This window comes from Ascidia mentula, chromosome 4 (assembly GCF_947561715.1).
Source record: "Ascidia mentula chromosome 4, kaAscMent1.1, whole genome shotgun sequence".
NCBI classification, from domain to species: domain Eukaryota; kingdom Metazoa; phylum Chordata; class Ascidiacea; order Phlebobranchia; family Ascidiidae; genus Ascidia; species Ascidia mentula.
In genome coordinates, this window is record NC_138569.1 from 12,974,119 (window position 1) to 12,989,157 (window position 15,039).

The following is a 15,039-nucleotide window of genomic DNA, read 5'->3' on the forward strand; positions in this document are numbered from 1 at the left end:
TTTTACACAAATGCGCTACCACAGTACAGGGCACGATTCACACATAATGAAAGGGAGCAAAGCGAAAAGGTAAAACAAACATGACAAATTACGCTGGACATTTCAGACAGTACACGACCATTTAGCTTTATGCAAGTATACAGTATTTCTTCTTTTGCTAAGTAGAATTCACAGTTACTTACATTGTTCACAAAATTAACAAATTGCTCATGTAAATAATATATCTTGCACATAACATCGCACAATTTAAAAAAAGTTTACTTGGTATATCAAAATGAATTCCAAATAGTTTTTTTGAATCTGTTAAATTTAGATTTTGTCGTATTTTACCACTTAAAAAAGAAATAACATCTTCCCAGTACACAATGACAATGGGGCACGAACAAAAAAGATGACACAGAGTTTCCATCTGCTTTTTGCAAAAAACGCATATGCTGCTAAATATTTTCCCAAAGGTATGTAATTGCTCATTGGTTGTCACGGCATTAAGATTCAATTTGATTTGGAAGCTTCTTAGTTTGGTTTCTATGGTTGATATGTACACATGCTTATAAACAAGGGGCCATGGGGTCTCGTCACTTAACCTTTTGTCCCAAATATCTTGTGCTTTTGGTTAATGAGAGATGTTTCAAAAGGGAATATATGTCTTTTGTTTCCTTCCAGGCATGCAAAGTCTGAATTTTGGTATTGACATTGGAATTGTGCGGTGGGACACACTCCATATCCCATCGGGGGGATTTTGAGACAAGCTTAATAAATTCAACGAAATCCGTATTATAATTGGGTGTTAAACCGTATTTTTTTTGCAATTGCAAGATACTCTCCGTATGCGTTTAGTATTTCTATTTGGAATAAAATTCCCGCTTTAATAAATGCATCCATGAACCCGGGTTTTGTGTGGTATTTTACCTGGTCATTGAACCATAATGGTCGATTGTTCGGTTGTTCGGTTGTAAGCCAAGCGTTTTAAAAAGCTTTTTGCAAGCTCCTACGGTGGCTCGCAGGGATCGTAAGGATAAAATTCGCTTTAACCGTGAAGACTCAACTTTTCCATTTCCATTTAAAATTACCTCCAACCAATGTTCCTTGCAAAACGGCGTGTTTTATCACCTTCCAAGTTTTATTAACCTTGTCATCGTGAAGTTTTCTAAACCATTTTAGGTTTAGTGCAAGGAGGTATAGTTATCAATATCAATCACGTCGAGGCCGCCCTCGTCCACATCCAAACATATTGTCTCTCTTTTAACTCTTTCCCACTTCGACCCTCAAAGAAATTTAAATTTTGGTCGCTTGATTTTTGAAATAAGGTTGTTGATTAAGATTGTCGGTAAAACACTGAATTTATACGTTAAAATTGGAATTACCAAAGATTTAATAATTGTTGTCTTGCCGAGTAGTGTCAAGCCTCTTGACGACCAGAGATTTAAAACCACTTGGATTTGTTTAAGGATAGGATTAAAGTTCCTGTTTACCATAAACTTGCTGTCATTTGTTTTGATTGGTATTTCTATCCCAAGATATTTTATTACGTTCTCAGGCCATGACCGACCTTGATTTGTTTAAAACGTTAATTTATTTTAGAACCTATAAAAAAAGCGACAGACTTACTTATATTTAATTTGCACCCTGACAATTCTCCAAACTCATCAATTACTTTAAATACCTTATGAAAGTCCTCCTCATCTCCCTTTAAAAAAGATCGTGTCGTCAGCAAACATGGAGACTTAAATTTGTGTTGGTTAATTTGAATGCCTTGAAAGCTGGCATTTTTAAGTGCGCTCGCAAGACATTCAATGCATAAAATAAAAAGGGTCGGAGAAAGTGGATCTCCTTGCCCTACTCCACGTTTAATTGCGAACTCCGGCGACAAGTGGTTGTAATACCGGTTGGTTTCTTGTACTAGCATTTGATCCGAGATACAATTTTATTGCCAAACCCAAATATTTTGAGCACCTCGTAGATGAAGTCCCGGCTTATTGTACCAAATGCCTTGTATATGTCCAAGGACAGTATCGCACCGGGGATTTTAAGAAAATCTGCGAAATCGATTACGTCGAACAAAAGGCGTATGTTCGTACCAATATATCTACCGGGTATAAAACCGTTTTGACTGGGATAAATTAGTTGGTATAAGACCGATTTTAATCGCGTGTTTATAACTTTGGAGGCAATTTTATAATCTACGTTCAGTAATGTTATCGGCCTGTAACTACCGGGTAGGAGAGAGTCTTTTCCAGGTTTTGATATTAAGGTCTGCGCTTGTGTGTTGGAGAGCGCTCCAATTGCCGTCTTGTATTTCCATGCTGCCATAAACATGCTTTTCAAGTTATTCCAAAAGGTCAAATAAAACTCTGCAGGAAAACCATCTAATCCGGGAGATTTATTTTTTTGATTTGCATAAGCGCCGTGTAAAACTCATTTTCTGCGCATCTAATTGAATGGCTTATTCATTTGTTAATTTTGGTAGATCAAGGTTCTCTAATTTACGAGCGGTGGCCGGCTTTCAAGGCATTCAAATTAATTTATCGGGTTTCTTTTGGTTGTGCCGATTGCGCTTTTAGTTTGGCGCACAAGAAATTCGGTACATTCGTTTGTCCTTAAGTTGTGCTAATTCGGATAGCACACGATCGTTTTTCCCCTTTTCAGCTGAAGTATCTTGCGCTTTTTATACGGTTTTCGAATTCCTGTAGGGTTGCTAATCTGTTGCGTTTAACGTTTGAGGCGTGACGAATTGTTTCCCCCCTAATTACGGATTTTAGTGTGTCCCACCTTGTATGTGGATTTGTATCATTTGGGGGATTTTCGCGTTCGAAGTTGGTGACTACTTCAACTATTTTCTCTCTATAATTAGTATCGTTAAGTAAGGATACATTGAACTTCCAGTATCCTCTTCCACGGGACGGAGGGTTGGTATTAAGTTGTAAAGTGATCACACAATGGTCAAACATTATTCCCGGGTCAATATCGGCCTTAGTAACATTTGGGGTATGTTGTTTGTCTAACAAAAAGAAATCAATACGTGAGGCGGCATATGGATTTTTCTGAAATCTCGAGTATTTCTGCAAGTTTGGATTTTTTTGTCGAAATATATCATGCAAGTTGCCTAGATTTGCATATTGCTCTAGCTTTTCTTCGCATTCCGGTCAGCATGTTTATCGGTACCCGATTTGTCGAGTTTGTCGTTCAAAACCAAGTTAAAATCTCCTCCTACAATAACATGGGCATTTGAAAAATTGTTTAGTGATGAGAACAAGTTATCTATAAATTCTGGTTTGTCCCTGTTTGGTCCGTATAGACGTTGACAAGGACCAGCTCAATAGAATTGATTGACATTTCAACCATTATATACCGGCCATCTTGGTCTACTCGAACGTTATTTGCATGTTGCGAAGTTGACTTATCTAGTAGAATTGCAACGCCTCTACTGTTAGATGTGCCATGTGCCCAAAACGCTTTACCTCCCCATTCCATTTCCCACAACTTGACTTTATGAATATTGTTATGTGTTTCCTGCAAGAAGGCAATGTTACATTTTTTAGTTCAAAAATATTGAAAAATTGATTACGTTTTCACACGTTTCATTTCATACATGTAACCGTGCTTGTTTGTTCACACAAGCTAATTGATTTGCTTTTCGGAAGCTCCTCCGGGCTTCTCAGACTTCTCTTTCTCCTATTAACTTTAAGAGGAGTACTTGCTTGCAGTTCTTTTTCGTGTTGCTTGAAGTTACCTCCTGTGGAGCTCTGTGGAGCGGACTTTTTGGTTGTTGCGGCGTTTCGATGTGGTGTTTGGCTATTTTGAATTTGTGCACCTACATCTGGGAAATCTTGTTTTTTAGCTGGACAGTTTGCTTGTTTGTGTCCTTTTCCTCCACAATACTTGCAGGTAAAAATTTGGCCATGATAGGTAACATAAAATTCGAAGTTGTCAATTCTAATGTAGCTTGGTATCGGATTTTCTTCTATTTCGTTTAAATTCATTTGGACCACTCTCATTCCCGTCAAGAGCCCTTCCTTATCTTTTCGATGGGTCATTCTTTGGACCTTTCCATATTTCTTTGTTAGTTCGTCGACTAGGTATTCGTTAGGAAATGAAATAGGCACCCATCCGATCGCAACGTTAATTTTGTCGCTTTCATACAGTCGGACATACTTAATATCTTCGTTGTCAGCCAGTATGCCATAAAGCTCAATAACATTTTCTCTGCTCGTAAATGTAATTTCGAGGTTGTTTCCTCGCATGTCAGCCAATTTTTTAATTAACCTATTTTTTAACCGAGTAGTTCACGCTCTTTAAGAAAGTGAGTAAATCATCTCTTTTTTTGGAATTTCTCTGGACGCAGAGATAAACAGTTTGGACTTTTAAAACTTTCTTATTTACTTCCTGCGCATAACTTGTCTTGTCTGTCATTTTCGCTCTTACTCGCGCTTGCGTCGGACCTAGAATGAATTGTATTATCTTTCTGTGGCACCATGATGTGGTCGTTTCAGCGCCACCTACTGGTCCCCGAAACCGTCACATAGTGGGAAAATACTATACTACATCGAGCCACAAAGTTTTTTTCAAACTTGATCCACATATATCCACATATCAGTATGTGTAAAACAAAAATCTGTGCGAATTTTGATGATTAGGCCTAATCACAAATAACATACGGTGGACAGACCCTGTTCACGTGAACAGGGGGTTTTAGGCGTGAACTGGGTGAACAAACCCTGTTCACGCCTAATCATTAAAATTCGCACAGATTTTTGTTTTACACATACTGATATGTGGATCAAGTTTGGAAAAAGCTTTGTGACCCGGTGTAGTAATATTTTCCCACTATCTGACGGTTTCGGGGACCAGTAGGTGGCGCTGAACAGGGTCTGTCCTCCGCCTGTTATTTTGTTGATAAATTTGAGTTGAAATACTACACGAAATAGTGGTGTTAATATTCGCACAGATTTCTATGTTACGTAGTCTTTATGTAGATCAATTAGACTTATAAGAAAAACATTATCAAGAAACTAAATTTATTACAATAAAATATACAGACGAATCACTAAGTAAACTTACAATGGCATACTTTTTACACAAATTCGAGGTGGCGATGTTTTTCCAAAATTACATCGTCATAATTTAACGTTTACATCACGATGAATAGATATAAAGTACGGTGGCCCACAAGTGCCACCGCGAAATATCACTTACGCGCTTCACCAGTTGTGGAACACAAATAATTTTTGATGTACCCCAGTGTGCTAAATGAGAGCTCGTTGTATGCCGTTGAAATAGCAAATGTTGCTAGAATCTGAAGAAAAATAGAAATTTTTGGAAACATATGCAAGTACTGAGCCTTTGTTCAAACTTGTCTTTATATGCCGAAATATGCGTATAATTACACTTGAAATGTGTTTGAATATTGTCTTTTATTTTTGATAAATGTAATTCTTGATCAGTCTACGATTTTTATTGTTGTACAGCTTGATTTAAGGTACAAGCGATGTAAATTTTTTTACGCAATTGCCCTTTACTGTGATTATTCTAAATTTTAGCGAAAACTACTGTAAGTGCTTTGTAAAACCCCTTTTTATGGCGAAATAGGTCAATTTACCAATTTAACCAAGTTTTCGCAGGACATTGTTGCTGACCTATATTCTTGAAAACTGTGGTTTGTCGGATGTAGCATGTAGGGGATACCGGACAAGGTATTTTACGTCACAATGGAGCTAGGCCTATATGAACACTTTTTTAAAAAGTTGATGTCTTCTTCACACGTTACAGGAAGTTTAGAATTAAATCATGTTCAGAAAATCATAAAAAGGCAATTTATCAGTGAAACCAAGATGTTCAGTTTGTATGTGTAATGTAAGGCTATTTATTACCAGGCAGAGTTAATAAAAAAAAGTAGTTATTGGTGGATTGTATATTCAACTATGTATTCTTGGATGGGCCAATAATGATTTTGACCAATTTTTTACAATACTGCCATACTTATTTAAATTTTAATACAGACCTCTTTTTGTATTGTCATCATATGGTCGGGATCTTGAGTTTTAGGCTAATTTTCCAGGACATAGAATAGAACAAACAGAGGCCTAGATGAAATCATGGGTGTCGATTTTTTAAAGTTTTGTAAAATATTAAGGGCGACTTTCCAGGTTTTAGAAATGATGAAAATTAAATCCAGGGGTGACAATACATACGTTGTCACCCCTGTTTGTTTGTGAGGAATGACATGTCACCCCTAACCCGACGCCTATGGATGAAATGATTGAATTTTGGCTGTAAAAAGAGCTCGCAAGTTTAAATTCAGTGGAATCTCAGAAAGCTTAAATTATATTTTATGTGCTAATGCCCAATGCAAATATTGTGTCAACTGATTTTGGTTATTTGTGAAATACAAACCAAGCTATCTCCAGTGATGTCCGATGTTACCCCGGAACCTGGGTGACTTCAGACATTTAAGATCTGTTCAAAAAACAAACTAAATAGGCATTATCAGTGTGCCAAAATGAACGAATACGACAATACTTACTTACACTTCCTACTTACAACAAAATAAAGTTTAGGAATATTGTACATCAATTTAATTTTCAAAAAGACGTCTGCGCTGCCCCGGTCTATAGACAACTAACCCAAGTAAGACTACTTTTTGCAATTTCTGTTTAATCTAATTCAGAACTCAGGTGTAACATTTAGCGGGTGCCTCTAAAATACTATTGTAGGCATTGTATGCATAGAGTCTAGGCATTGAGTCTTAGCATTGTACACATTGAGTCTAGGCATTGTACGCATTGAATCTAGGCATTGTACGCATTGAGTCTTGGCATTGTACGCATTGAGTCTTGGAATTGTACGCATTGATTGTAAGCATTGAGTCTTGGCATGGTAAGCATTTAGTCTGGGCATTGAAGGAATTGAGTCTTGACAATATACGCTTTTAGTCTAGGCATTGAAGGCATTAAGACTTAGAATTGTAGGCATTGAGTCTATAGGCATTGATGCCTACAATGCCAAGACTCAATGCGTACAATGCCTAGACTCAATGCGTACAATGCCTAGACTCAATGCGTACAATGCTAAGACTCAATGCCTACGATGCCTAGACTCAATGCCTACAATGCCTACGATGCCTAGACTCAATGCCTATAATGCCTACAATGGGTTTTTAGAGGGACCGACATTTAACAACATTATTGCAAATATTTAGTTCGATGTTTTAAGTCACCAGCTAAAAATGGGGTCATAAGGACAGTCATTGACGGAGTAAGATTTTTTAAAATATGTTTAAATAAAACAAAAATGTTAGCGATTTAACACAATCATGACAATTAGAATGTTTTCAAAATATGAATTTAAACTAATTTTCAAAGATAAGTTTGCAACTTTAACAATCATTTCAGTGCCACAACAATGTTTTTCATGGATTTGCATCTATAATTTGTGGTTTGTACAGGGTTATTAGTTGGGTGAAAACTGTGACTACTTTGTTTGAAACCAAATTGTTTTTAACATGGGAAATATGTTTTTGTATTTTGATCTTTTTCAGTTGTTAGGCAAGGGTCAATTCCCCATTCATGTTTCAGTGCACGGACATTTTTTACGTAAATTAAAATACCTGTTTAAGCGAGTGTATTTTAATTTAATTATACTTAAATCTTGTAAACCAAACATAAAAAAAGCAATTTTATGCAAAATTTTTACACAAATACTGGAGTTTGGTACTTTTGTTTTTTAATTTAGCAATTTAAAAACATATGTTACCCACCTAAATTGTTATATTTTTTAAATTTGTATATTGATTCTTGGAATCATTCCCCATTCTGTTGCTACTGGCCCTGATGATTTCCACCTCATGTGTAATTATGTCACAATCACAGAAACATAAATTTTAAGCTAAAATCTGTCAGTCTTGCTATGTAAGACAAATATATTTTGCTTTTGTAACAAGCATCCTCAGTGTCTATAAAAACAACATAGTTTTTGAAATTTAAAATCTTCATAAAAACCGATGTTTGATGGGTATGAATGAGTTTGGTGGAGTGTGTGTAAATTGTGAAAGTAACTTGCTTGTATTTGCCCCATGCCTGTTAATTTCCACAAAGAATATACCACCATTTATTTGTCAAAATGAATTTTTTTATTTCTTATTTTTTGTTTGTTTGCACTATTATTTAGGAGCATTACTGAAAGGAATCAGAAAAAAGTATTTCATACCAGCTTCTGTGTAGTATGATGCCACCCGAGAATTCTACACATTTTTAGCTAACATATATGTTTACATGTCTGTACAGGCCAAAATATTTCATGTTGCAAAATCCAACAATTATTTTTTTGTTAGCATACTGTTCTGATGTGCATTTGTCATTAACCAAACATTTAACTTCAAATGGAAGTTGTGTTTTTGTTAAAGGATTTTTGTGTTTTAATAAGTTTAATATTGTTTTTGGTTTTGTAAGAATGGCCGAAGATGGCAGAAGAGGTGGCGGTGAAGAGGAAGATCGTGGTCCAGGTATACTAATGGCTATTCAAAACTTTACACCATAAAATAATTTAATCATGCAGAATTGAACACTTAACTATGTTGAAATTAAGTGTGGGAATTAAAATAAAAAAGACCCCAAAAACATTTTGTAAAAATGGGCAGGTTGTTGCTGTTTCGTTCAAAGCTTTTATGAGTAGCCACAACAAATAATATATGTAACAGGCTGTTTTTGTCATCTATACCAACCCTACTTAAGTTTTGTATGACACCAAAACATACACTACACATGCCTTTACAATGTCCAGTCAACTAAAACTGCCTCTGTAAAAGTTAACTTTACTGTTATGCTGTTAATTAGCCAAAACAGGGAAATTTTTTGCCTTCCCAACTTAGCTATTTGCTTTCCAGGGGGCATGTATCAGATGTTTGAGGTCACATCAGAAGTGATTGACAAACTCAAGCTATTAAACTACGAAGAACACTTCCTAAAGCAGTACAACATAAAGCCATTTTCAAGGTTTAGTTTAGTGCATTACAAATTTAACATAATGTACTGGCCATTTTTTTATGATTTTGACATGTAAAACTTTGTAATAGCTAATGATAAAAGAAAAAAATTACAATTGGTGTTTTTTTTATGCATGAAGACACTACTTTGCAATTCCAACCAACCCTGGAGAACAGTTTTATGTGTTTACTGCCCTAAGTGCGTGGCTTATAAATGTTGCTGGAAGACCATTTGAAATGCCTCAGGAGTTTGATGATCCAAATGCAACCATTTCAAGTATTTTAGAAGATCTAAGACGTTTTGTATGAAAACATTTGTTTTGTTCACATTAAGATAGTATTTTTCATTACATATTGTGCCTTTTAGGGCGCTAACACAGATTTCCCTCCATCCAAACTAAAAACTGGAAGTGGGGAGTTTGTATGTTTTGTTCTGGATAGATTAGCGGATGCTGCATTGCTGACAAATCAGTTTTCATGGAATCGGTAAATTTTTATAAAATATACATTTTTGCAATCCCCAGGCCTGTCAGTATAATTATATATTGTATTGTCATCATTATATATATGAAAACTTGGTGTAAATGTACTCACTTGATTACAGTAAACCTTGGTTAACCCAAATTCAGTTTAACTGGAAATTTGCCTAATTCCAAGGAAATTGGAGGAATATACAAGAGATTTGTAATTTTTTCATGACAAAAAGCATACAGTAATATGGATTATTTTATCCAGAGCTTTGCCAATTCCAGATATAAGTTGCTCTGTTTACATCTCTTTATGTACATCTTCCTGTTCCAACAGTTAATGCATACACTATGTCACGTTTCAGTTACATGTTTAGTTGTAATAATTTTTTTTTAATATTTTTTTTGTCTACAACATTGAAACATCGCAGTCACTTGGCTGATTACTGCATGTATAATATAACAGGCAAGAGGTAATTGTCATGTTGTGTCTGATGCTTTGGGTGACTGCTGTATAAGGTTTAAACAAACATTTGCAATTTGCAAAGATGCATTAGCACATTTTTACTAATTTCCCAATATTAAGTCCTAGCTTGGAAATGTCTGGATGAAGTACAAGGAAATTATTGAACTTTAAAGTCCAAACACTTCTAATTTAGTTACAAGTACCAACCTGTCTCTGATTATTGTTTGGGTTGACTGTAAAATGAGTCTTTTGACATTGTATTAACAGAAGAATCTGTATTGAAACATATCCTGATCACCATTTGTGCACTTGGTGCAGCTATTTAATTAATAGAAGGAAATATTAAATACTCAGCCTAAACATCACAACAAAATTTCATGTGTGTTCTCTAATGCCATGCACATACAAAGTAACAAAAAAAGTTGATATAATTTAGGCCAGTATATCCATATGATGATCAAGAGGAGGAAAACCAAATTGATGAGGATGAGACTGAACTTAAACTTGATAAGTTGGATGAAGACATTCATGACTTTAATGGTGAAAATGCATCAGATGATGATGAGGGAGCTGAACCATTTTTAGACTTAGGATTAAAATCTGCTTCAAATATGGTAGGAAGTGTGTTTGTTTTAATTATGTTGTACTAATAGTTATTTTTGAAGATCGCGGATACATCAAAACCAATTGAAATTATGATATCATCAACTAATGCTGATGAATGGAAGCTAGAAGTAGAACGTGTGGCACCCTCTTTGAAAGGTACTCTAGCACTCTCAAGCATTATTATGCATACCTTACATTTTTCTGGTAGTTATTATTAATCAATAGTTAAAGGTGAATGCATGGAAAAATTTGATAACAGAATTTTTCCTGTAAGGTAATAAAATTTCCTCTGCTTTGGATAAATGTCAGGTCATTACTCAGATCTGTTTTACTGTACAATTGTAGAATTTACAGAGTAACCTCTGTGCATGTCATTGGTACATGTAGATGGCTACCTGCATTTTTTCTGTACTTATTGTGTTTGTTGTAAATTTTGTTGTTTGTGTGGTTTTATGGGGTATTTGCTGTGTTACTTAACTTGATTAAAGAAAAAAAATAAGGAAAGGCATTTAAGCAATACAAAAAGTGCAGTGACACCTTTATAGATAAGTCATATATAAAATTCATCATGATACACTATGCATGCCTAGCGAAATATTATCAAGCCATAGAAACACAAAATACACGTATTCCAATACATCAAGTAAATAAATGTAGCTACACTCATTGTTTCTACGTTAAAGTAATATTCCTACTGTGGGTAACAATGATATTTTATTTAACAGTTACTATTAGAACAGACAACAAGGATTGGAGAACACATGTTGATCAAATGCAACAGCACAAAAAAGGAATAGAATTATCATTGGTCGATGCCAAAGTAAAAAAAAAACATTGCTTTGAGTAGTTCTCTCCATATTAGTATTAACAAATACTACAGACCCATCTAGATAAACTTCACAATGAAATTCAACGTACCTTGGAAAAGATATCAAGCCGTGAAAAATACATTAACAGTCAACTGGAGCATCATGTGCAGGAATACAGAAGTGCACAGGATCAGCTTGCACAGGTATCAATATAACAAATTAGTTTTTGCCATGTAACTAAAAATCAGAGAATTCCCCATTACTGTTAAAAATATTGTCTTTAATTAAGACTAAAGAAAAGTACAAGCAAGGAAGTGGGGGCGTTACTGAACATTCCAGAACACTTGCAGAACTCACAGAAGAACTTGATAAAGTTAAAATAGAAATGGAAGAAAGAGGAAGCAGTATGACTGATGGAGGTATGTTTACTATTTATCATAATCCCTTGCAAACTCAGAAACTGTAAATTTTTGTAGAATAGTATTTATTTTATTTAACCTCACATTATTTTTTAACTGTGTGTTTTCCAGCACCGCTGGTTAAGATAAAACAGACACTAAACCGGCTTAAAACAGAGTCAATCCAAATGGATATTCGAATTGGTGTTATTGAACATGTATTGATGCAGGTAAGTGAGTTGAGCACACATGCTTTTCAATGTCACAGTTTTTTTCAGCATCACAGCCCAGTCATTGCAACCATGCAAAGATTCATTTTATTTTGAAGTGTGATTTTTGTATCATGTTTTGAATTGTGAGAAGCCCCATATGAGGGTGTGAAGCCGGGACATACAAGTCTAAGGGGGCAATAAATAACAAAGGAGGGCTTTTTATTGTATATGCTAGATTCCACCTATTAATTCAGGTATACTCCCAAAAAAAGTTACTATCATCGGCACATTTCCCTCTCATTGGCTTTACTGCAATGCCTTGGCTGTGAGGCCACTGAACCTTATGATAGACATATGATAGCTGAAATCATCAAGTAAAGGCCTTCACAGTGGGGCAATACTGCCTTGGCACTGCTTCTCTTTTGTCACATTTCTTTATTTCGTCACAAACAAAATAGTTATCTAATCCTTACCCTAAACCACTTGCTTACGTTTCAGGCTCGATTAAAAGACAAAAGTCTAATGCATAAAGATATGAACAAACAACAATTGGTCAACTTATCAGCTCTTTCAGAAGATGATGGTGATAAAAACTACATCGCACATATTTAGAAATGCAAAAGCATAACTGCAATGAAGTGCACACTGTGATTTCGCCCATTGTTTGATATCAGACGGAAACTTAAGTTTTTGCACAAACACGTCTTTTCCCTTGGTATTTTTTCTTTTCAGCAATGAATATGTATTAGTAAAAAGCAAAATATGAGAAATCAATTAAGCCATTTACAATTATATGGCTAATTTGTCGAATGCCCTTATTGGCTATTTTCCTACATTACATTGATGTGTTTACTCATTGGAAAATGGGATATGGCGTGCTGACAAAAAATATTTTATTGGAACATTTATTAACAATTTTTTATTGGAACATTTATTGACTCCTTTTGGAAACTAAACAAAGTCATTTTCTCCTGCAACGGAATAAAAACAATACTTCCCAATGTTGCGTTTTTTTCTTGACATTGTAGAGTTAACAACTGTTTTAGAGAGGATTGCACTATTGTTGTTACTCGCGGTTTGCCCGGAAGGCGATTGCAATACACTGGAAATCGTTTCCAAATCTTACAATGGAAGCTACGTGTACTAACGTGTTCACAAAATGTGTAATCTCCGTCAGTTTAAGGAATTTGTTTTTTAAACGTGTTAGGTTGTTGTTCAATACCTGCATATACACAGCACTTGATAGCGAGAATCGTGAGTTCCAAATTGAAACAAAATTTTGTTTAGGCGAGATGTCGATATTCTTCTTGATAATTATTGAATTGTAATGTCCACTTCTATAATAATGTGGTTTTGTGCCCTTGTTATATGTGTCACTGTGATAAATCCGGTGTTTCCGGAGACTTGTTTAGTTTCAATTTCTTCAAGAAGTAGGTGTGGACCGCCATCGATTTCGCAGGAACAATGCATAAGCTAGTAATTTACAAAATAAATAAAAACAAAGGTTTAAGCTGCTAACTTGGTACGTTTTGTTACAGCGGCTGCTGTTATGACTCATCGTCAGTTGCTTCACCGTGTTATGAAAAAGGTTTGTTTTTGACTTGGTTTAAAATACACCTATAATCCCGGTAAATGTGATGTTCTTTCGATAAATATCAAATCGTCCTTTGCTGTAATACCCTCATTCCACTATTTAACATTATAACCTTGCTCTACATTGTAGCATCTGTGTTAAACCTGAATGTTCAACCTTCTGACACAAAGTTAAGCGAAAAAAAAGATGTACAAACAGGTTGGTGATTTTTTCAAACAAGATCCAACCGTTTATAACCAAATTTTATATCTTAGTTGTGTCACCGTCTGATGTGTTCATCAATATCCAAATGGCCAGACAAGTTGGTCCAAGCTATTTTACAGTTTTAATGTTGAGTAAGTTTACATAATATCCTAAATTTAATGTCCCCATGGTAATTCAAGATGATGCTTATGTAGGTTCAATCCAGAAACAATCGGCATCAGCAACTCAGCCACGTAAGTACATATTGTTCAAAATACAACAAATTCCAACTAGCCTTTACACAGAAGATGCCACTGTTCGACACAGACGGCGTGAAGAAATGTTAAGTTACCGGTATGCAGCACTACGAACAGACAAACGCTATTGTTATCTACAAATGTCCATAAATTGAATTACTTTGATAACTTAATTAAGCCTAACATATCGGTCACGTCAATCTTTCAACTTTCACATCGATCTTACTAGTTTTCTTTTTTCGGAGACTCAACGCCAACGATTTTCTTGTTAACATGTAGTTGTTAATTTTTTGCCGTAGATGCTAGTGGCAAAAGTGGCTCGAAGACGTTGGTACCAGTATAAGTCGTTTAATTTTAAACCGCAAACAAATATTTGGGAAGAAATTTGTATTTCGAGTCACTATATCAAACAACAGCATTTAACTGAACGGTTACGCAGTGTTGAAAACTTAATAGCATATCATCGTTTGGGATCCCCACCCAAGATAAATTTGACTGTTTAGATGGCTAAATAAACGCAACCGCAATACATTTTTGGACAAAATTCATGCAAAAACCAGCCAGCACTTGCTTTCAGTGTTGCCAGATTTTTTACCAAAAGCGCCCAATGAAGTTTACACATATCAGTTACGTACACCAATGGTCATTTTATGCTTATGGTTGAACACCTAAACAGTAAACTAAGACCGTGAGCAGGACGCAACACCTATAACACTCATTATTTTGATCACAGTCGTCTTTGGAATATGATTATGACGTCATATTTCGTTGTGTGGTCAGTTTGCAGTATTTTAAATACGGCTGAGACAGCGTTTTGTCACATAATTAATGAGCTAATCACAAATTTTTAAATTTCCAAAACACGCCCAAATGCGCCCAAAGCGCAAAGTGCACCAAAATAACGCAAACACCCAAGACAACACGTCCAATTGGGCGTATAAAGCGCCCAACTAGCAACACTGCTTGCTTCTTTCCTTTAACATTCAGCGAATAAGCGCGTTAAACTAACCATTGTTTCCAAACATGGAGCATTGTGACCCAACACGTGGCATTGTTACAAAACAAGTACT

The 15,039-nt window shown here is 35.4% G+C and overlaps 2 protein-coding genes across 2 annotated transcripts in view; both read left to right on the forward strand.

The window, feature by feature from the left end:
* Nucleotides 1-7,094: 7,094 nt before the first annotated feature.
* Nucleotides 7,095-12,931, forward strand: LOC145897207 (intraflagellar transport protein 57 homolog). Its single transcript, XM_082985401.1, has 11 exons — nucleotides 7,095-8,497; nucleotides 8,879-8,987; nucleotides 9,118-9,280; nucleotides 9,345-9,463; nucleotides 10,347-10,524; nucleotides 10,576-10,672; nucleotides 11,242-11,336; nucleotides 11,397-11,528; nucleotides 11,615-11,744; nucleotides 11,856-11,953; nucleotides 12,434-12,931. Exons 1-11 carry the CDS (start codon nucleotides 8,260-8,262, stop codon nucleotides 12,545-12,547), a joined length of 1,473 nt encoding a protein of 490 aa, XP_082841527.1. The 5' UTR covers nucleotides 7,095-8,259; the 3' UTR covers nucleotides 12,548-12,931.
* Nucleotides 12,932-13,280: 349 nt separating this feature from the next.
* The window catches only part of LOC145898112 (CUB and sushi domain-containing protein 3-like), a 30,378-nt gene continuing 28,619 nt past the window's right edge, over nucleotides 13,281-15,039 (forward strand). Inside the window, exons 1-4 of the mRNA XM_082986549.1 lie at nucleotides 13,281-13,365; nucleotides 13,659-13,727; nucleotides 13,784-13,864; nucleotides 13,928-13,966. Of these exons, the coding sequence (XP_082842675.1) occupies nucleotides 13,281-13,365; nucleotides 13,659-13,727; nucleotides 13,784-13,864; nucleotides 13,928-13,966 (274 nt within the window). The remainder of the gene's footprint in view (nucleotides 13,366-13,658; nucleotides 13,728-13,783; nucleotides 13,865-13,927; nucleotides 13,967-15,039) is intronic.

Excerpts from the sequence above, each read along its gene's own strand:
- LOC145897207 (XM_082985401.1), top strand. The coding sequence starts at position 8,260 with ATGTTTACATGTCTGTACAGGCCAAAATATTTCATGTTGCAAAATCCA. Across the intron at positions 8,988-9,117 it reads AACATAAAGCCATTTTCAAG|ACACTACTTTGCAATTCCAA; the intron begins GTTTAGTTTAGT and ends TTATGCATGAAG. Across the intron at positions 11,529-11,614 it reads CACAGGATCAGCTTGCACAG|ACTAAAGAAAAGTACAAGCA; the intron begins GTATCAATATAA and ends TCTTTAATTAAG.